General features: G+C 40.2%; 1 protein-coding gene across 3 annotated transcripts in view; it reads right to left on the bottom strand.

Moving 5' to 3' along the window:
- Positions 1-23,037, bottom strand: part of Rnf115 (ring finger protein 115) — a 67,715-nt gene that overhangs the window by 20,222 nt on the left and 24,456 nt on the right. The window contains exons 1-3 of one of the 3 annotated variants that reach the window (XM_039102702.2): positions 11,077-11,132; positions 10,263-10,413; positions 7,251-7,308 (exon numbers count right to left, since the gene is read on the bottom strand). The exons of 1 other annotated variant lie outside the window; for it this stretch is intronic. Coding sequence is in view for 1 of the 2 variants with exons in the window: in NM_001108560.2 (NP_001102030.2) it covers positions 7,251-7,308; positions 11,077-11,135 (117 nt within the window). In the remaining variant the exon portion in view is untranslated. Of the gene's footprint in view, positions 1-7,250; positions 7,309-10,262; positions 10,414-11,076; positions 11,136-23,037 lie in introns of those variants that run through there. One more of the 3 variants, NM_001108560.2, reaches the window with a different exon arrangement.

Genomic DNA, 23,037 nt, shown 5'->3' with positions numbered 1-23,037 from the left:
GTGCTTTCTGCAGGAAAAAGGTACGATACCTACCATAGGCTCCAGCATGCTGAATGGAGCATAAACTGGTCCTGTGGAAGATGCTGATGAAAGTAAAAGCAGGACTGTCTCACAGATGCTGACCTCCCCCATCTACTTCACACCACTCCAGTGCTTGCTGACTACACACGGAAACTCTGAACCACAAAGACTGAACACAAGAGCCTAACCTCTCATACCCACTTCTGACTTCTTTGCTCATTCCTCTTCACTACTACAGGAATGATGTATCTCATAGCAAGAGCCTAATGGCTACCAATTACATTCCTCTAGTAGATAGAATTACTGTAGTAGGAAACTGCATAAATGAAGGAAAAAAATTTAGTGTGGTTATGAGATAGTGTACCTACTATAGCCTAACTTTCAGATGTATTGTCACATATAAAGTTAGGGCATCCATGTGATCATAGTCCAGTTGAGTTGTCCAAGTCAAAGAAAAACCATTTTTTTAAAACTTGAGAATTATTTTTAAGTGTATGGATGTTTTGCCTGCATTTATAGCTGTGCACTACCCAAGGAGTCCAGAAGACCCCAAATCCCCCTGGGACTGGAGTTACAGACCATGGTAATACCTTCCCTGTAGGTGCTGGGAATTAAACCACGGTCCCCTGGAAAAGCAGTCAGTGCTTCTAACCACCATCTCTGCATCCCTCAAAAATTATTTCCATCTGTCTAGTTGCTATGTTTTATTTCTTAGTACGTCCTATACTCAGGAGGGCAAGAAATAAATATGTATAATTCCATGACCAACCATCACACAATTAGACATAGCTAACACAGATTAACAGTTTAATAAAAAATAGTGTGAGCATAAAAAAGAAGCAGTCGGACTGGGAAGATGGCTCAGCAGTTAAGAGCAGTGGTTGTTCTTCCAGAGGTCCTGAGTTCAATTCCCAGCAACCACTTGGTGGCTCATAACCATCTATAAGGGGATCTGATGCCCTCTTCTGGCCTGTGGATGTATATACAGCAGAGCACTCATACATTAAATTTTTTTTTTTAAAAAGCAGTCATAAAATATAGAACATATAATAATTCATAAAAAAGTGACTAGGAACAAAGAGCAAAACCCTAAGTAAATTTTAAGCAAAATTAGAATAAACTCAATGATTGTAACTGAAAAGTTATGAGGCACACATAGGAGAAATGGTTAAGTACTATGACATAGATACTTTTAAGCAAGAATAAAATAATAAGAATATGGGAGGTTTTTAATTTTTATAAAACCTTCTTAGGCCTTTAACTCCAGAACTCAGGAGGCAGAGGCAGAAGCAGGCAGATCTCTATGAGTTCAAAGCTAACCTAGTCTATCTACATGGTTGCAGACCAACAAGTGCTACAAAGTAAGACCTGTTTTAGAAAAAGAAAAGAAACCAAAAGAAGAAAGACACACAAACATAGTTCAACTTCTAACAACAATAACAACAACAACAAAAACAAAACAGGAAACAACAATCACTATTCCTTAATATCTCTTAACATTAATGGACTCAATTCCCCAGTAATAAGACATAGACCTACAGACTGGATACATAAAGAGGACCCAGCATTTGCTGCATACAGGAAACACACCTCAGAGACAAAGACAGACACTACCTCAGAGTAAAAGGCTGGAAAACAACTTTACAAGCAAATGGCCAGAAGAAACAAGCTGGAGTTGCCATTCTAATATCGAATAAAATCGACTTTCAACCAAAAGTTATCAAAAAAGATAAGGAAGGACACTTCATATTCATCAAAGGAAAAATCCACCAAGATGAACTCTCAATCCTAATATCTATGCTCCAAATGCACCTACATTCATAAAAGAAAACTTGCAAAAGTTCAAAGCACCCATTGCACCACACACAATAATAGTAGGAGATTTCAACACCCCATTGTCATCAATGAACAGATCATGGAAACAGAAACTAAACAGAGACATAGAGAAACTAACAGAAGTTAGTTTTAACAGATAAGTTGGATTTAACAGATATTTATAGAACATTTCATCCTAAAACAAAAACATATACATATATCTTCTTCTCAGCACCTCATGGTACATTCTCCAAAACTGACCATATAATCAGTCACAAAACAGGCCTCAACAGATACAAGAAGATTGCAATAATCCCATACAACCTATAAGATCTCCAAGGACTAAGGCTGGTCTTTATTAACAACAATAATGGCAGAAAGCCCACCTATACATGGAAGTTGAACAACGCTCTACTCAATGATAACATGATCAAGGAAGGAAGGAAGGAAAGAAGGAAGGAAGGAAGGAAGGAAGGAAGGAAGGAAGGAAGGAAAGAAGGAAAGAAGGAAAGAAGGAAAGAAGGAAAGAAGGAAAGAAGGAAAGAAGGAAAGAAGGAAAGAAGGAAAGAAGGAAAGAAGGAAGGAATTACAGACTTTTTAGAACTTAATGAAAATTAAGGCACAACATACCCAAACTTATGGGACACAATGAAAGCAGTGCTAAGAGGAAAACTCATAGCTCTGAGTGCCTGCAAAAAGAAACAGGAGACAGCATACATTAGCAGCTTGACAGCACACCTAAAAGCTCTAGAACAAAAAGAAGCAAATACACCCAGGAGGAGTAGAAGGCAGGAAATAAACTCAGAGCTGAAATCAACCAAGTAGAAACAAAAAGGACTATACAAACAATCAACAGAACCAAAAGCTGGTTCTTTGAGGAAAATCAACAAGATAGATAAACCCTTAGCCAGACTAACCAGAGGTCACAGTGAGAGTATCTAAATTAACAAAATAGAAATAAAAAAAATAGAATCTGAGGAAATCCAAAAAATCATCAGATCTTACTACAAAAGCCTATATTCAACAAAATTGGAAAATCTGGATGAAATGGACAATTTTCTAAACAAATACCAGGTACCAAAGTTAAATCAGGATCAGATAAACCATCTAAACAATCCGGTAACTCCTAAAGAAATTGAAGCAGTTATTAAAAGTATCCCAACCAAAAAGAGCGCAGGATCAGATAGGTTTAGTGTAAAATTCTATCAGACCTTCATAGAAGACCTCATACCAACACTGTCCAAACTATTTTACTAAAAGAAACAGAAGGAGCACTACCCAATTTCTTCTATGAAGCCACAATTTTGCTTATACCTAAACCACACAAAGACCCAACAAAGAAAGAGAACTTCAGACCATTTTTCCTTATGAATATAATGCAAAAATACTCAATAAAATTCTCACAAACAAATTCAAGAACACATCAAAATGATCATCCATCACGGTAAAGTAGGCTTCATCCCAAGGATTCAAGGATGGTTCAATATACAGAAAACCATCAATGTAATCAACTATGTAAACAAACTCAAATAACCACATGATCATTTCATTAGATGCTGAGAAAGCATTTGACAAAATTCAACACCCCTTCATGATAAAAGTTCTGGGAAGATCAGGAATTCAAGGCCCATACCTAAACATCGTAAAAGCCATATGCAGCAAACCAGTAGCCAAGATTAAACTAAATGGCGAGAAACTTGAAACAACCCCACTAAAATCAGGGACTAGACAAGGCTGCCCACTCTCTCCCTACTTATTCAATATAGTACTCGAAGTCCTAGCCAGAGCAATCAGACAACAAAAGGAGGTCAAAGGGATACAAATTGGAAAGGAAGAAGTCAAAATATCACTATTTGCAGATGATATGATAGTATATTTAAGTGATCCCCAAAGTTCCACCAGAGAACTACTAAAGCTGATAAACAACTTCAGCAAAGTGGCTGGGTATAAAATTAACTCAAATCAGTAGCCTTCCTCTACTTAAAGGATAAACAGGCTAAGAAAGAAATTAGGGAAATGATAATAGGCCATAGCCAATTTTATTTAACCAGTGTTGATTTGCAGAGTGAGAGGCCATTGCTATTCTGAGGTTGCTGATGAGAACTTGAAGCGATGAGCTCAGTTACCCAGGGAAGCATGGATTACTTGAAAGCCCCTAACCAATTCCCACTGACATCTGCTCTTCAGAGTCAGCTTGTAGGCATCTTAGATTTACCCGCCACTACCTCTCACATGTCACTCAAGTACTGTTGCTCTGCAACTGCTAGGCCTCTCCCTGCCTCTGTTCCCAACTCCTCCCCCTCCATCCTCACTTGAAGGATAAATAAATATTAAGGATTTTGGAAATTTTCTTTGACTAAGCTTTTTCTAATATGACCATTTAGGGAGGGCTAGAAGTGGCTCAGCAGTTAATAGTACTGGCTGTTTTTTCAGAGTACCCAGGTTCACCTCTCGGCATACACATGGCAGCTCACAATTGCCTCTAAACTCCTGTTCCAGGGGATCCAACATGCTCTCAGACAAAACTGACAGGCAAAACACCAATGCACATGAAATAAAAATAAAGAAATTAAAAATAAAGAAAAACAGACGCAAGAGGTTCCCAGGACCCAATGTGGATGACATTAGCAGAAATACCCAACAAAGGGGAAAGAGAACACTAGAGACTGTATCCAATGGTTACAAATGGCCTCCAGTTGAGGGATAGAAACACCCACCCATCTCAAAAATATTCACCCAGAATTGCTCCCATGTAAAGGAAATGCAGGGCCAAGGAGTGGAGAAGAGACTGAAGGAAAGGCCATCCAAAAACTGCCCTACATGGGGATCCATCCCATCTGCAGACACCAAACCCAGACATTACTGCTGATGCCAAGAAGTGCATGCTGACAGGAGCATGGTAGAGCTGTTTCCTGAGAGGCTCTGGCAGAGCCTGACAAATACAGATACAGATGCTCGCAGTCAACCACCCAAATGAGCCCAGGGACCCCAATGGAGGAGTTAGGGGAAGGACTTACGGAGCACATACCTTTGCAACATACTATTGCAACCCCATAGGAAGAACAACATTATCAACCAACCACACCCTCCAGAGCTCCCAGGGACTAACTAAACCACCAACCAAAGAGTACACATGGAGAAACCCATGGCTCCAGCTGCATATGTAACAGAGGATGGCCTTGTCTGGCATCAATGGGAGGGGAAGCCCTTGGACCTGTGAAGACTTGATGCCTCAGTGAAGGGGAATGCTAGGGCAGTGGGGCAGGAGTGGGTGGGTAGGTCGGGGAGCACCCTCATGGAGGCAGGGGATAAGGGAGTAGAATGGGGGGTTTTTGAAGGGGAAACCTGGAAATTTTAAAAAAATTAAATTAAATATGCAAAACAATATTTTAAAAGAAAAAAGTTAACCCTAGCACTCAGTAGACAGAGGCAGGTGGACCTCTGGGACATAAAGGCCAGCCTGAAGTTCCAGGACAGCCAGAGCTAGTAAGAAAACATTGTCTTGAGAAAGGAAAAAATAGAGAGAAAGAAAATTAAATATTGAGGTATGGTGACAAGAAGACTCTGTTGGAGGAAAGAAGACTGGGCATGATTACACCTACCACAAAGTGTGTCACTACAAAGCCTAAGAATCATGACCTCAGAACCATGACTTCTGCAAAAGTAACACCTGAAGGGCGGCCCACGCCACAGTGTCAGATGTAGTCAGTCCTACTAAAGTTAAAATGCTGACCACATTACTTATTTTCCTTCTTACTCAATGCATTTCCTCCTCCTGATTCATACATACAAAACTGACAGATCCATATCTATTTCCATTTCTAAAAGAGAACCAATGCTTAAAGAAAATCAAGTGAAGTTTCTTCTGCACATGCACAGTCAGGAACAGACTATGCTCCCAGGAATAGCACACCCTGGGAAATGCTACATCAAGAAGGCTGCCAGGCCTCACAGAGTGTATAGACTTTAAAAGCTTCTAAATCTATCAACAAGAAAACACAAATGAGTGTTCAAAATTTGATCTGTCTGGAGTCGTGCTTACATCAACTCATCTTAAAACAGTTAAGAATTGACTAGAAATCTCAGAACTAGATGTTAGCAATTTCCATAGCCATAAACAAAAGGAAGGATCTAACACAATTCTTAACTATAGTGTCAACAAGGGAGGGAGACATATTAGATCTTAAGATAATTTTCAAAAAAAGAAAAGTTCAGTGACTTATGGGCTTATTAACTATGATTCTAAAATAAAAAGGATTCTGATTATGGGATTTAATGTTAAAAATTGTTTTGGTCATATATCAGCTTTTAGCACCTGAAAGCTGTGTGGCAACAAAGAGATACATGAGTAAAAGAAGAAAGTAGAAGTGTCTGCAGTCCAATAAGCTGGGTTTCCCATCTGGGAATCAGTCTCTAAGTAACTACAAGCATGGAGTCTGAGTGCCACTGAGTTGTGTACTTAGAACAGTTTAAGAACTAGGCATAGCAGCACATGTCTACAGTCTCAGCTTCCCCAGATGATCAGTTGAGCTCATGAGTTTAAGACAAGCAGAGGCAATATAGTGAAACCTTATGAAACCCCTTCTCTAAAGAAACAAGAGGTTCGAGCAGTTACACAAGCCAAAAAGAAAGAGGTCAATGAAAAGCCAAAGTAATTTGAATTGAAAAATAAATGGCATTAAAGGACACAGAGTAATGCCCTAGTGCTCTATTTTCAAATAATAATTCACAGTTTTGATTTTCTAACTGGGCTGGTGCCATACGTCTATGAATCCTAGCTCCTGGGATGCTGAGGGATTATGGGTTCAAGGCCAACAAATGTTACACAGTGAGTATAGTATGAAGCCTGCCTGGACCATATAGGGAAACCTGTCTCAGGGGCAAAGGGGGGTGGGGGATGAGAATATTCATATTTAATATATGGATGCTACATTATACAAAGAAATAGAAGTTAATTATTTAAGGGTCTCATCTTAGGATCTGAAAGGCTATAAATATACTTACTTCACAGCAAACTATCATGTTAACGAAAGGTAAATTCTAGAAACTAGTATTATACAATGCTGTTTTAAAACTGCTTGACTGCAATTTGAGTAGTAACTCATCAGGGCTGCCACTGCAGCGGAGGCTGGTGCTCTGCAAACATCACAAGCTTTTAATTCATACACAGAAAGCAGCAGCAACAAAAGAAAACCCAACCAGGTTTGCAGCAGGATATTTTATCAGCTATGACTTTTCCCTCAGAAGAAATATGAAAACCCTTAACTCCTGAGAACACAGATCTTTCCAGGGTACCCCTGACTACATTCTTCTTACACATACATCCTCTGTGATGCTGCACTGGGTGGGTAGTTATCTGTCTTTTAATCCCCAGCCACACCCTATGCAATCTCTACAGTCAAAGGAAAACTTACCTCGGCAAAATGTGTTGCTGTGCTATTGTCTGTCCGGCTTCCACCACCACCTAAGAAACTAAAGAGAAAAGCATGGTGGTGACTCTCTTCCCAGGAATGAGCCCCTCCCTTCCCAGAAGCTAAATATAGAAAGGGCAAATGAGAACAAAGCTCAATAGGGAGACCAGCTCATCCCAGCAGGACACCATGTCTGTAAGAGTATCTTAGCAAATAAAACAGTAAGAAAATGGGCATACCAAACGGCAAAATCAAATGGTTTTCAAATGAATTAAAGCTAGATCAAAAGGAAATGTAGAAAGAAGGGCCATCGAGCAGAAAGAACTCACAGCCAGTAACACAATTCAAAGTTAGCCTAGCAAAGGAAGAAAAGTAGACGTGTATCCTCAAACAGTCTAAGAAAGTAAAAATATTTCAGCATCAAACCATTTAACCAGATAGATGATCAAGATAACCAAAGTTAGTATCTTCTGGAATTACTAAATGTTTAATATAAAAGGGCCTGGTATAGATTAGCAGGTTAGAAAGAATTCAGTAAGTATTCAAAGAAGTTTGAATAGGTTATCCTATTCTTAGATTATCCTGCCCAGTCTCAGGGCTACCTCATCCATGAATCACTTCTGACCTCACCAGCCGAATATGACTCCTCCACACCCCTCTGCACTGACTCTGGTTCTAAGCTCTAGCTTGTATTATTAACAGCTAGGATTTGCCTCAACCATTTCAACCCTTTGTTCCTTTCATAAATAAAACTACAATGCCAAAAAACTGTATTTTATAATGAATACCTCACATATATACTCTATTATTTGTGAGACGTTACATAATGAATGCATTCCTCACCTTTGAAAACCTTGTGGTGGCATATCCTATACCTCTAACTCCAAAATAGAAGCTGCTGAATAGCACATGTCTAATTGACAAAATGCCTCTTTTCAAGAACCCAGAAGAACAGGAAAAAATTAAATCCCACTACCCATATGAAATTTGCAGAGAAGAAACTGGCTAACACTCCTAAAAGGGAGGAAGAACTGAGTCACAAAAACCTGCTAAAAGCTCTTCCAGCAACAAACACGAGCACACATCCTAATCATAAGCCTGTGAACTCCTGAACACCACTTCACCTTCAGGATTATAACACTTTTCCAGGCACTGCACTGCGCTCACTAAGGAAACAAGCACACCCTAGTTAGTCTAAAACCAAGGCAAATATTGTTCTTTCTACACTTGTCTCAAGCCTTACTCTGATAAGAAACCAATGGAAACTTGTGTTTACATAAGAGGTTAAAAATACTTTAAAAAAATCATTTTAATTATGCAACAAGGCACTTGTAACACCTATACTACATAAATAATTGAACACTAGATTCTATAATACATGGCTGTATAGATATTTTATTGCCCAAACCTAACAGTTCCTAAGGATCATCTTTCCTAGGTTGTGCAGTTGGTGGTTGTGGTAGTGGTGGCGGTGGTGGTGGTGTGTGTTTGTCTTGTTTTTGAGACATGGTCTGACCTCACTATGAGTTCAAACTGGCCCTGAACTCACTATGTAGCCCAAACTAGTTCTTCTGTACCTAAAAGAACTAAACACAGAGAAGACATAATAAAAAATAACAATATTCTAATAAACTTTACAAAAATTAAGAAAATTTACAAGACGTTCTCCAGCATGTGTGGGGCAGATGGAGCCCACTATCTTATATTTATATGCAAAGACTTCCTTGTATTGATTTATTTTTCTGGAACTAGTGTTACGCCTAGGGCCTCACACAGAAGAGGCAAACATGCCTACCACTGAGCTACATTTTCTTTCTTTTTTAAAAAATATCTTTTTTTAAAGATTTATTTATTATATGTGAGTACACTATTGCTGTCTTCAGACACACCAGGAGAGAGCATCAGATCCCATTACAGATGGCTGTGAGCTACCATGTGGTTGCTGGGATTTGAACTCAGGACCTCTGGAAGAGCAGTCAGTGCTCTTAACCACTGAGCCATCTCTCCAGCCCCAGTAGCCACATTTTCTATTTTTACTTTTTCTTTAGCGACCAGGTCTAAATGCCCAGACTGACCTGGGAACTTTACAGCTCAGGCAAGCCTCATGATCCTATACTCATTTTGTTTCTGCCTTCTGAGTAACTAGAATTTCTGCAATGTCAGCTTCAATAACCTTTACAATTCACTATTACTCGCTGCGGTTCTAAATACTAAAGTCAGCAAATGCTTACAAATTTTATAAAAGAAAATAATAAGTAATTGCCTGTAAGACTCCAAGTCTAAGAATAAGATTTCTTCCCTCTTTAAAAACACTGACTTCACCCAGCAATGAAGGCCCACAACTTTAGTTCCAGTGCTCCAGAGGCAGGGGCAAGCAAATCTCTTTGAGTGTGAGGTCAGACTGGTCCATAGAGTAAGTTCCAGAACAGTCAGGTTTTGAGAAAAGAATAGGGGAGGGGCCTCAAAAAAAGAAAACAACAAAAACCCGACCAACTTCATTCAAACCTCGCAATATTTCCTTTTGAATGGCTGCCACCAATAGCATCTACACAGGACAGCCTTTGACTTAATCAGGCACACACATAGGGTTGAGTGAAAACTGAATCCCCAGAGTATCCAGACTAGCTAGTTACTACACCAGGTATAGCTGCACTTTGTTTAAGAGCTCTCTATGTCTAAAGAAATTTAAAATGTCTATGTTAGGAGAACATCCATTACTCATTCCCCTATACCCAGTATACTCTTTATTCAAGACATGCAGAGCACTGTATTTGAGGCAATTATAACAACACAAAAAAATCCCAAATTAGCATGCCATCTACACACTTCAAAATCTGCTGTCATGCTAATCTTACAGGCATAGTGCTGGCATTGTTATTTAAAGGCAAAACTGTCACGCCAATGTTCAAGTGTTTGTACCAAACTAGATCCCATGCCACACATTGCCCCAGAAGCTCCAACTCATTTCCACATATAATCATCAACAATTAGTACAGTAGAACTAACAGTACATACTTTAAAAGGTGTAGTTTTTCCTGGTTGTGAAGAGACCTTCAACTTTAGATTCTGCTGACAGCAATGTGAGGGAATTATGAACTGGTATAAAGCTCCAAGGTCACTCCAAGATTCACTTTAAGCAGTTTATATTTTGTCAAATGGTCAAATGCTAGAATTAAGTTATTACAGTTTTATTCACAAAAAAACAAGAAATATATTATTACTTAGAGAAAATATTTCCTCTTTTTATCAATATTAAACCTTTATCAAAGCCAAGAAAACAAACCCAAATATCAATATTACAGCAGCAAGATGGCACTCTGATAACACTAATCTTCATTTGAACAATGGACCTGGGCTCCTCAAGGCAGAGCAACAACTCAGTTTCCCTGACTAGAACATATGCCTTGTTAGCGTCCTTCTCAGAAGTCACTCCATAGCCCACCAAATATGTGCATCAGCAGTTTAACTTCCGGCAACAAAATAGTTGCCAAGAATTAATTAGTAATCCAAGAGGACCCTAAAGAAGCAAACGAAAACTCAGTTCTCTTTGATATGGTTACAGAGGTTTTCCAGGTGTGATGCAATCAGGAGCAACGGATAAAATCATATCATCACATTGATTTCCAAATTTTCTTTCCTTTCCATCTCCTGTCTTCTTCTCCTCGTGTGTGTGTGTGTGTGTGTGTGTGTGTGTGTGTGTGTGTGTGTGTGTGTCTACTCCCAGGAGGGTAAGCTACAAAACAAATTCCTTCCATTCCACTCAGTCAACACTAAGAGAAAACAGTTTCAGTACTAGACAGTTTGGTTTATCCATAAGCTTATACAATACCTGGAATCATCTGTCACTTCCTCAATAAAGCCTGATTCACATCTGGGACATATATATTCCTATAAAAGAAAAGAATAAGTAAATAGACGTTTTTCATTTCATTAGGAACCTAAGCATGTGACTTTAGATATCACGAAGCACAAAGGCTGATGATCAGTCAAAAGATGACTCAGAAGGTAGAGGAACTTGGCTGCTGAGCCTGATGACCTGAGTTTGACCCCAGGACCCACACAGCAGAAGAGAATGGACTTCCTGCAAATTGTCCTCTAACCTCCATACTTGTGCCATTTCATACACACACCTACAAAAACAATAAATAAATAAACAAAAATGTAATAAAAACTTTAAACATCTTTAAATGTACCTATTTATGTTTAAGGGTGTTTTGTTTGCACATGTGTCTGTGCAACAAGTATGTGTCAAATGCCATGGAGGTCTGAAGAACAGTGAATCCCCTGGGACTGGAGTTACTGACGGTTGTGACCCATATAGGTGCTAGACGCTGAACCCAGGCCCCTGCCAGGAGCAACATGTGCTGTTAACCATTGAGCCATCTCTCCAGCCCCATTTAAAAAAAAAAAATTAAAGCTGGTTTTAAATTGTATGTGCATGCCAGGCAAGGGTGGCACATGCCTTCAGTCCTAGCATGCAGGAGGCAGAGGCAGATAGATCTCTGAATTTGAGGCCAGCCTGGTTTCCAGAGTGAGGTCCATGAAAACCAGGGGTACACAGAAAAATGTATCTTGAAAAACAAAACAAAATGAAATGAAATGAAAAAAAAAAAGAAAGAAAAGGAAAACAACTTATACATCTGCTAATTTCCAGGCTGTTTTGTTTTTCTAGTGTACTCTGGAAATAAAGAATTCCACAAGATATTTACAAAATGGTTTCATACCTACCTAAGTGGTTCTCATTGAGAGAATAAGGGAGTATTATAGATTTGTTTCTTTGGTTGTTTCTGTTAGTTTTGTTTTTAATTGGGATGATTTGCATTTCTTTTTTTAATGTTTTTGATTTGTTTTGGAAGAATGATAGCAAAACTAGATATCTGATGTCCTGGTTAGTTTTATGTCAACTTGACACAAACTAGAGTCATCAGAGAGGAGTCTCAATTAAGAAAATACCTCTAGGGGTTGGGCTATGGGCAAGCCTATGGGGCATTTTCTTGATGGGAGAGGACCCAGCCCATTATAGGTGGTGCCGTCCCTGGGCAGGTGGTCCTGGGTTCTATAAGAAAGCAGGCTGAGCAAGCCACGGGGAACAAACCAGTAAGCAGCACCCCTCCAGGCCTCTGCATCAGCTCCTGCCTCCAGGTTCCTGCCCTGCTTGAGTTTTGGTCCTAAGAGCTCACATCTGCTGAGAGCTCCTCAGTCTTCAGCCTTTCAAATGTTCAGATTGAAGACATGAGTCACGACAAAATGGATTTCCTAATATATTTTCTGGGTAGCAGTGGTTCCATGTAAAACATAATATTCTCAGCTCTTTAAGGAATAAGAATGCAAATAACTAAGGACAGCGTGATGACTCTGCAGGTAAAGGTACTTGCCACAAGCCTTAGTTTTCTATTGCTGTGACAAAACACCATTACCTTGGCAACTTATGGAAGGAAGTATTTCACTGGGCTGCTGACTTCAAAGGGTTAGAGTCCAGGATGGCAGAGCAGAAGCATGGCAACAGGTAAAGCTGAGAGCTCACAATGATCCACAAACAGGAGGCAGAAAAAACTAACTCAAAATGGCCAGGTCTTTTGAAACTTCAACGCCAGGTAGCAGTGCTTACTTCCTCCAGCAAAGCCACATCTCCTAATTCTCCCGAAGAGCCATCAACTGGAGAGCAGGTATTCAAACACGTGACTCCACGAGAGCACTCTCATTCAAGCCACCACAGCACACAAGCTAGGCAGCCCTCAACTCCATCCCAGAAACCCATAAAAACGTGAAGGGGAACCCATTCCACAAAGAAGCGCGACCCCCACATATGTGCCCCCAATACAATAATCACAAAACAATGCTTCTTAAAGGGATTTAACCGAAACAGAGCTACTAGTTAGTTTCTGTATCTTTCAATCATAAATTTTTCTTTGAAAGAATATCAAAGTTTGGAGCTAAAAAAGAATACATCTTAGAGACTGGTCACAGTTTTTGCAAATTTTGTCTATTCAAATATACCTGAGAAAGGTGTTTTCAACTAGTTCCTTGTTCCATCTACTTTCTGAACACTAAGCTTGGTTGATCTGCTGTAGATATAGTTGTAACTATCTCAGAAAAAAGAACAGTAACTCAAATATTCAAACATTTTCTTAAAAGTGATGAAGCATTTTTTTCTCATCAATATTAATTTGATGAGGAGTCAGTCAAATCAAGAAACAGTATTATTTTGTAAAATAAGTGCCTTAACCAACACTAGACAAAGGAACAGATATTAGACTTGTCTTGAGGATCCAGGGAAGGTATTTCTAAAACAGTTCTAAGATATTAATCTATTCCACGGAGAAGAAAATTATGTATGTAGGACTGTAGTGATTAAAAAAAAGTAGCACTTGGGAGTCAGGCATGATGGCCTGTGCCTTTATTCCTAGCACCAGGGAGGCAGTAGCAGCAGGAATCACTGTGCTATATGTCTACACAGCAAGTTCCAGATGAAGCTACATAGTAAGACCTTGCCAAAAAAATAAAAGTGAAGCAATAAATAAATGAAAGAAAATAGCAGATTTGGAGGATAGAGGGTGTATTGATTTGAATATGCTTGGCCCATGGGAAGTGGCATTACTGGGAGGTGTGGCACTATTAGAGGAGGTATGGCCTTGTTAGAGGGAGTGTGTCACTGTATAGGTGGGCTTTGAGGGCTCCTAGTGCTCAAGCTCTACTCAGTATAGAAGACATCCTCCTCCTAGCTGCCTGCAGAAGAGAGTCTCCCTCTGACTTCCTTTGGATCAAGATGTAGAACTCTCAGCTTCTCTAGTAATCTTGGCTTCTCTAGTACCATGTCTGTCTGCCTGCCTGCCACCATGATGATAATAGACTGACACTGTAAGCCAGTTCCAATTAAATATTGGCCTTTTTAAGAGTTGCCTTGGGTTGGGTATTTAGCTTAGTGGTAGAGCGCTTGCCTAGCAAGCACAAGGCCCTGGGTTCGGTCCCCAGCTCCGGAAAAAAAAAGACAAAAAAAAAAAAAGAGTTGCCTTGATCACAGTGTCTGTTCACAGCAGTGGAAACCCAAACTAAGACAGAGAGGAACAGGATGAAGGCGGACACTCAGGAGATGTCTAACGGGGAACTGGATTATGGAAAACTCTGGGTTATTTATCCTGTGGATCAGGAGCTCTCAGCTCTTTCCTCCATCATTCACACTGAGGATGAGACACCTTCATAACAGGTATACTGTGAACTATTGAAAAGTAAAATGAATTGAAGTCAAATAAATCCTGAATCTCTCCTGCTCTTTTAAGCTACACTCTCCCAGGAACAGTGATTTCACTCCTTTCTCCCACTTAAAAAGTTTATGTGAATATAAATGAGGTTAATTTTAGAAACAACTTTTAAAAAGATTCAACCCAATGCCTGTAGAGACTCACTCTCCAATTCTGAGATGGGACTTCAAGGTCTGATTGTTCCAGGCTTGGGTATAACGTAACCAGTCCAGAAATGGTGTTGCAAGACTGGCTGTTCCAGGGCTGGATGCTCTAACCTGGATTTTTCCAGTCCATCTAGTGGCTCTGTGTTAGAAGATCTGTATGCATACTCACCAGGCTTACCCGATGACAATTAGAGTAGAGGTCTATGTATTCTACAGCTAAGAAGCCCTATGTGCCATGCTGCTAGTATTCTTTGGCCAACTGCTATTCTATCATCTCTTATATTTCATTGTTTGTACTACAGTTCAAAATAATACACAGTTCTTGCACTGTTAGAGGCTTAGGTGTGTCTGTCCCTGACACCTGTCACAGAACACACAACCCAGTTTGACAGAACACAGTGCTGATCTCTGCTTTTTTACCTGGGCTTTACTATCATCCTTATTTACTGTGCTCTTGTCATTTCCTGTTTTGGATCTGTTTATTTTAATTTTTTGTGCATTGGTGTTTTGCCTGCATGTATATGTGTCTGTGTGAGGGTGTCAGATCCCCTGGAACTAGAGTCACAGATGGTTGTGAGTTGCTAAGAGAATTAAACCTGGGTCCTCTGGAAGAGCAGCCAGTGCTCGTAACCAGTGAGCCATCTCTCCAGCCTAACTATATACTCCTCTTCATAGAACCAGGCAGCTATACTTTGGGACTTCAGAGCCATCCTGAATAACCAGTCTAGGAAGGGAGAAAGGAAGAGGAAAAAGATACCTCTGCATGGATAACCATGCTACAATCCACAGATCCCAACACTCCCCTCCCCCCCGCAAAAAAAAAACCCTGGGTAATAAGGAGTGCCCAAGGGAGGATGACACTGAATCTCCCTCTGAAGGGGAAACAAAATACTCATCAGAGGTGGGTGAAGAGAGGGAACTGGGTTGGAGGGGGGTGAAGGGAAACAGGGATGGCAATCGGGTGTGGGGAGATGGTGGAGAAGGGTCTGGGGGTAAGCATGGAAATCAGCGGCAAGCATTTCTGGTGACAATCTGGAGATCTGGGATGGGAGGAGGCTATGGGAGGTATATAGGGGTGACCCTAGCTGAGATTCCTACCAGCGGAGGATATGGAGACTGAAGTGACCACCTCCTGTCACCAGACAGGACTTCCAGTGGAGGGAGGGGGACATCAACCCACAAAACTTTCAACCACAGATGTGTCCTGCCTACAAGATACACAAAGACAAAGATGGAGCAGAGTCTGTGGGAAGAGCCAACCAATGACTGCCCCAGCCTGAGCCCATCCCATGTTGAAACCCAACCCCCGACACTAGTAATAATACTCTGCTAGCTTGCAGATAGGAGCCTAGCTTAACTGTCTCCTGAGAGGCTTTATCCAGGAGCAGACAGAACTAATGCAGAGACCCACAGCCAAGGTGGAGCTCAGGGAGTCTTGTGAAACAGTGGGGGATAGAATTGAGAAAGCTGCAGAGAGGATCAAGGATATCACGAGAATACCTACAGAGTTAACTGACCTGGGCTTAGGGGGCTCACAGAGACGGAACCACCAACCAAAGAGCATGCAGGGGCTGGACCCAGGCCCCCTACACATTTGTAGCAGATACGCAGCTTAGTCTTCATGTGGGTCCCCTAACAAGTGGAGCAAGGGCTATCTCTGACTCTGTTGCCTGCCATTGGATCCCCTCCTCCTACCTGGACTGATCAGTTGGGCCTGAGCAAGAGAAGATGTGCCTACCACTGCTGGGATTAGATGGGCCAGAGTGAGTGGTACCCAAGCAGGGAACGGGGAGGCTCCCCTTAAGAAGAAAGGGAGGGGGCAGCAGGGGAAGGGATTGGAGGAGAGGGAAAGGGTATAATCAGGATGTAAAGTGAATAAAAGGAAAATAAACTTTTTTCTACATTTACATTTTCTACATTTTATTTCTAAAATAAAATTTTTCTACATAAGACACCTCAGCAGATGATATTGTAAGGATGGGTATTTTCTTCCAGTCCATAAATCATAGGCATTAGTGAAGAGTCTCTACAATGCTTTAGAATAAGGTTGACTTTGGGAGAACATGCCAGATCCATTCTCATGTTATAGAGAAGATGGAGGAAAAATCAAAGAGCTGAAGTGTTTTAAAATAAAAAAGATTGTGGTGGTTTGAATGAGAATGGTCTATATAGGCCTATATATTTGAATGTTTAGTTCCTAATTGCTGGACGGTTTAGGAAAGATTAGGAGGTTTGTCTTATTGGAAAAGGTGTGCCTTTGGGGGTGAACTACAGATTTCAAAAGAACATGCCAGGCCCAGTCTCTCAGTCTGTCTGTTTCTTCCTCTGACTGTCTACAGTTTGTGCATCAGATGTAAGCTCTCAGTTACTGGTCTAGCACCATGCCTGCCTGCCGCCACCCCATTCCACCCTCCATGATGATCAGAGACTCATCCTCTGACACTATAAGCAAGTGCCCAATTAAAGGCTTCCTTTTGTAAGTTTCCCTGATCATAGGCTGTTTCATCACAGTCATAGAACAATAACTAAGACAAGGCCTCGGGTTTTAAGACTTTACTACCTAGTCCCCTTCTTGGTAACAGGAAGAAACCAGCCAATCCAGCCTATCTACCTAATCTAAGAGATACTTCACTTACTGATTTCTTCTATGATATTCTTACCATTCCTTTATGGCATGGATTACAATTTATAGTTATATTTGTTTCACAGTTTGTTAGTGTCTTTCAACACTCAACAAGCTGTTCCCTAATGTCAGGGTCCTAATTACTTTTGCTTATCCAAGGCAAAATGTCCAAGGCAAACAAGTGTTCAACACATATTTGCTGCGGCAATGTCTGTGAAATTACAAACTACACACATTACAACTACAAAAAGACAAAATACCTGGACCTTGTATGGTAATAGAAGAGGCAGTGTAGAGTAAAGGACTAAAAGATCTAAAAACTTAAGTTACGGCCTGATTATCACATGACAGTTAAAGTCTAACATTTCAAAGCTAATGCTATTAGAGATAATTACAAGGTCTAAGATATGGCTATTTCAGAAGTTTGTGTCTAAATCAGAATATCATGGGGGCTGGAGAGATGGCTCAGTGGTTAAGAGCACTGACTGCTCTTCCAGAGGTCCTGAGTTCCAATCCCAGCAACCACATGGTAGCTCACAACCATCTGTAACAGGATCTGATGCCCTCTTCTGGTGCGTCTGAAGACAGCGACAGTGTACTCACATATATAAAATAAATAAATCTTTTTAAAAAAAATCATACTTACCGTAGAAGGGGTTTAGAGATAATCTTGTTCCATAAAATAGAACAGTAAGAAGTACTACCAAACTTACTCTAGAAAGCTAATATTATTACTTTGATGCTGATTCTGATTCCACTAGAAAAATTCTTAGACCTGATACTTTTAGCAAATACCAGGATATAACATTTACAAAAAATGGTGTTTCAGTATTTTAATAATGAACTTACCAAGAATGATATTGCTTTAAAACAAAATGCTGCTCATAACATTCTCAAAAAATAAATAGGGTGGAGTTGCTGAAGAGATTGGCTCAAAGGTTAAAATCCTTGCTAGTCTTGCGGAAGACCAGGTTCAGTTTTTAGCATCCACATGGTGGCTGACAATCAACAGTTTGAAATTCCTGTTCCAGGGAACCCAACACCGCCTTCTGGCCTCTATGGGGACAGCACACACACGATGTACACACACACACACACACACACACACACACACACACACACACACACACACACACACGAAATATTCAAATACATACAATAGTCTTTAAGGCCAGACATGGTGGCATGCACCTTTAATTCCAGCACTCAAAAGAGAGGCAGGAAGATCACTTTGAATTTGGGATCAGTCTGCTCTACACAATGAGAGCCAAGTCAGCCAAGGCTACACAGTAAGACCTTATCTCAAAAATAAAAAATAGTAAGTACTTAAAAAATAACTGGGAATAAGCTTAACCAATGAAGTGAAAGTTCTATACAATGAAAACCTTAAGTCACTGAAAGAATTAAAGAAGACACAAAAAGATGGAAAGACAGCCCATGCTCACAGATTGGCAGAATACTGGGACAATAGTTACATTGCTGAAAGTGATCTATAGATTCAATGTATTTCCCGAGCAAAATTTCAATGGCCTTTTTTTTTTGGAGCTGGGTACCGAACCCAGGGCCTTGCACTTGCTAGGCAAGTACTCTACCACTGAGCTAAATCCCCAACCCTCAGTGGCCTTTTTTTAACTGGAAAAGAAATCCTAAAGTTTCTGTGGAAGTACCGAAGGTCCTAGAGAGCCAAAGCAATCCTAAGCACAAGAACAGTGTCAATGGCATCCTGACAACACAGCACAAAACTCATGCAGAGACCACTGGGGCAGAGGAAGGGCCCCTAAGAAAGCCCCCACAGTTACTGCCACCTACAATTTGAAAAGGTGTCAAAACAATACAATTGAGAAAAGACTACTGCTTCAACAAGCGGTGCGGGCAACACTAGATATGAACGTGTAGATGGATGAAACCATATTCCCATTTCTCACCCTACATAAAACTCAAATAAAAAATGATTCAAAGATCTTAATGTAAGATCTGAAATTCTAAAACTGATAAGGAGAACACAGGCAAAATAGTCCAAGACACAGGGGCACAGGCAAGAATTTTGTGAAAAAGTTACCACCTGTAAAGAAAATAATCCCCAAAATTAGATGGGGATACACGAAATATAAAAGCTTCTGAACAACAGAAGAAATAACTCATCAAAGTAAAATAGGAGCCTGTGAAATAAGAGAAAAAAAAATCTTTGCCAACTACATATCTGACAGAATTAACATCTAGATTCTATAAAGAACTAAAATTAAAAAATTAAACACCAAAAAATTCCCCAAATTATCTAATGAATAACTAAATTGAATACCAGTTCTCAAAAAAAGAAAGGAAGGGAGGAAGGAAGGAAGAGACAGACAGACAAACCAATGTTAGAAAAATATGTTCAATATCCTTAGCCTTTGGGAAAACCCATATCAGAACTACACTGATTTCATCTTACCCCAATCAGAGGGAATATCATCAAGAAAATAGAGGATGTGAGATGGTTCAGTGGGTAGCCCGACCCCTAAAAGTCTGAGATTGATCCCCAGGTCCCACATGGTGAAAGCAGAAAACCAACTCAAACTTGGAAAGAAAACAAATTTTCGTAAGAGAGATTCTATGTGGGAAAAAGAAAAAAGGAAAGAAATCCTTACACAGTGTTGGTGGGAAAGCAGCATGCAGTTTCCTCAAAACACTAAAATTAAAACTACCATGGGATTCAGTTCTACCAATCTGTCAGATATACTCAAAGGAATCCAAATCACACAATTGTACATCTCTGTTTATTGCTGACACAACAGCTGAGCTACTCAACCATAAAAAAAAGGAGGCAATCATGTAATTTTCAGGAAAGTAGACGGAACAAGAGATCATCTTGCTAAAGTGAAATAAACTAGACGCAGAAAGACAAATACCACATTTTTCTCTCATATTTGTAACACAGACGACTATATACCGATATGTGTGTATGTGTGTGTGTGTGTACACATACACACTAATAATAATAACAATAATAATAAAGTAACAATAAAGACATTATGGTACATGCCTTTAATCCCCATACTCAGGACGCAGATTTCTCTGTGAATTTACCAGCCTGGTCTACATAAAGAGCTCCAGGCCAACCAGGGGAACACAGTGAGACCATGTCACAAAAAAAAAAAAAAAGTAAATTTCTAAAAATAAAAATAAAATTTCATTGAAACCTACTATTTGGAGCAGCAGCAAATGGCTCATGGGGTAGAAGCAATTGCTGCTAAGCCTAAAAACCTGTTTGGTTCCCTAGAACAAATATGGTAGAAGAAGAGAATCATATCTGATAAATTGTCCTCTGACTTCCACACATAGGCCATGGTACACAGGTAAACGCACATACAAATGTAATGAAACCTATTATTTTGCATGCCAAATAAAAAGCTAGTAATGAAAGATACCTAGTACTAGATATACTCAACTATTTCAGATGTTCATTAGTTATTTAATATAAAACCATAATCAAGCAGAAATACTTCTCACCATTCATAATCTAAATGAGGAACAGCTCTCTACATATAGCTTAGCCTTAATGTTTACCCAGTTATAATGGTTGATGTTAGCCATAGGTGCCGCATTAGAAAGAGAGGCTCACCAAGATGCTCTTTCTGAAGGAGCAGAGGGGTTGGTTCAACCTTCTTGGGAAAAAGACTGACCCCAAACTAGGTGACTCCAGTTACTTTTATTCATTCATTACAGAAGATTAATTGGGGAAAGGTTCCAACTACCAAAGCCATCTTGCCCTTCCAATCCAAGAGAGCAGAAAACCCACACAAATCTTAGTTCCTTTTGACCATAGCTAGCCATAATAAAAAATAAGAACTCCAAATTTGCCAGGAGTGCCAGGACCAAGGTTGGTACAGCTGCAAGCTCTCATGTAGCACCAAGTGCAGACTATCCAAGGAGACAACATTTCTTCAAGGTTCAAACAGTCAAACAATTTCTCAGCCTCTACTGACTGACCCAAGCATAGCAAAGGCTTTGCTGAAACATTTCACTCAAAGCCGTACACAAAGGCTTCACTTTACATGTCACTACACAGTTATAAGAACATCACAGGAGGGCTGGAGAGATGTCTCAGTGGTTAGGAGCACTGACTGTTCTTTCAGAGGTCCTGAGTTCAAATCCCAGCAACTACATGGTGGCTCAAACCATCTGTAATGGGATCTGATGCCCTCTTCTGGTGTGTCTGAAGACAGATACACCAGATATAATAAATAAATAAATCTTAAAGAACATCACAGGAGAACACGGGACTCCAGCAAGGGAAGGAATAAGAAAATTTGAATGCACTATTTTCCTTTGCCTCCAACCTTTAGGGATCAGTTATCAAAATATAAAACATTTGACAAGACCTATTTATGCCAAGTCCTATATTGTGAAACTTCCATACTCTTGAACATAAACAAGTTTGTATCAAGTATTCAGTATATCAGTATAGAATTATGTCTACATTAGCAACTCGAAATGGTTTCTTATATCTAAAACAAAAGGCCTACTTTCCATCCAGTCTGACAAGCTGAGATCATAAATCACAGCTCCTAAGCAATATCTGCCATAATTCCAAACCAAGAGACAGCTGTGGTCAAAGACCCTGCTCTGCTGTGGAGTCTGGTCCCATGCTCCCTTTCAGGACAGGCCATATTTCCCTTTTCAAGAGTATCAACTGACAGGGTTGGAGAGAGGACTCACGAGCTAAGAGCTCTCACTGCTCTTCCAAGAACCAGAGTTCTACCTCCAGCACTGTGTCAGGCAGTTCCCAACCACCTGTAGCTCCAGTTCCATACCGGATACCTTCCTCTGGTCTTGAAGGACACAAACATACACATTATTAAAGTGAAATAAATCATATTTTTTAATTTAAAAAAGGTGCATCAGCTGAATTCCAAAACAAAACAAAGAGCTTCTGCATTCTGTCCCCAGCTCCACCAGTCCTAAGGGAACAGTAAAGAAATGTTTCAACAACATAAACATCTTCCAGACACTGTTTCTCCCAATCCTCTCTCAGAAAAAAATACTAAACTTCTTTCTCATTCTTGCATCCAATCACTTATTTAAATTTTTTTTAAAAAATGGACATGGTGTCTCATGCCTGTAATCCCAGCACTTGGGAGGCTGAGGCAAGAGGACTACCACAAGTCTGAGGCTAGCCTGGATTAATAGAGTGAGATTCGACATCAAAAAATAAAAAGCCAAAGTTCCAAGTAAGCACTTTGAAAACAGTTCTCTGAATTGAAGACATCTTAAAAGAAGCTGTTCTTTTAGCTACACCTAAGGAAAACCAAGCAACCTGAGAGGCTAGAGTACGGGGCAGTAGAAGACAGAACTCTTCCTGCTGGATGTGAGGCCCTTAGTGGGAAACAAGACAATTTGAGTAATTTTATTTCTTCATTCCACATCATGACTGAACACTGACATGAGGGACTCCAAACAAGACAGTACACTCACCCAACCTCCTTTACCTCACTGTGTCCAAAGACAGAAAAGCAGGTCAAAGGATAAAGTGTTACTGGACACAAGCTGGGCTGGTAAGAATTAATCAAAGAAAGGCGAAACAACAACAACCAGGCAGGGTGACACACATCTCTAGCTCCAGCACGTGAGGTTAAAGGGGCAGGCCTGAGAGAAAGATGGATCCGTTAGTAAAGTATAGGAGCTGACTTCAAGCATTCAGAGAGAGAGAGAGAGAGAGAGAGAGAGAGAGAGAGAGAGAGAGAGAGAGAGAGAGATAGTGCTGGGAAGACAGAGACAGGAGA

Source organism: Rattus norvegicus, chromosome 2 (assembly GCF_036323735.1).
Source record: "Rattus norvegicus strain BN/NHsdMcwi chromosome 2, GRCr8, whole genome shotgun sequence".
In the NCBI taxonomy this organism is placed as follows: domain Eukaryota; kingdom Metazoa; phylum Chordata; class Mammalia; order Rodentia; family Muridae; genus Rattus; species Rattus norvegicus.
The sequence above is the reverse complement of the archived record's forward strand: the minus strand, read 5'-3'. Positions and strand labels throughout refer to the sequence as shown.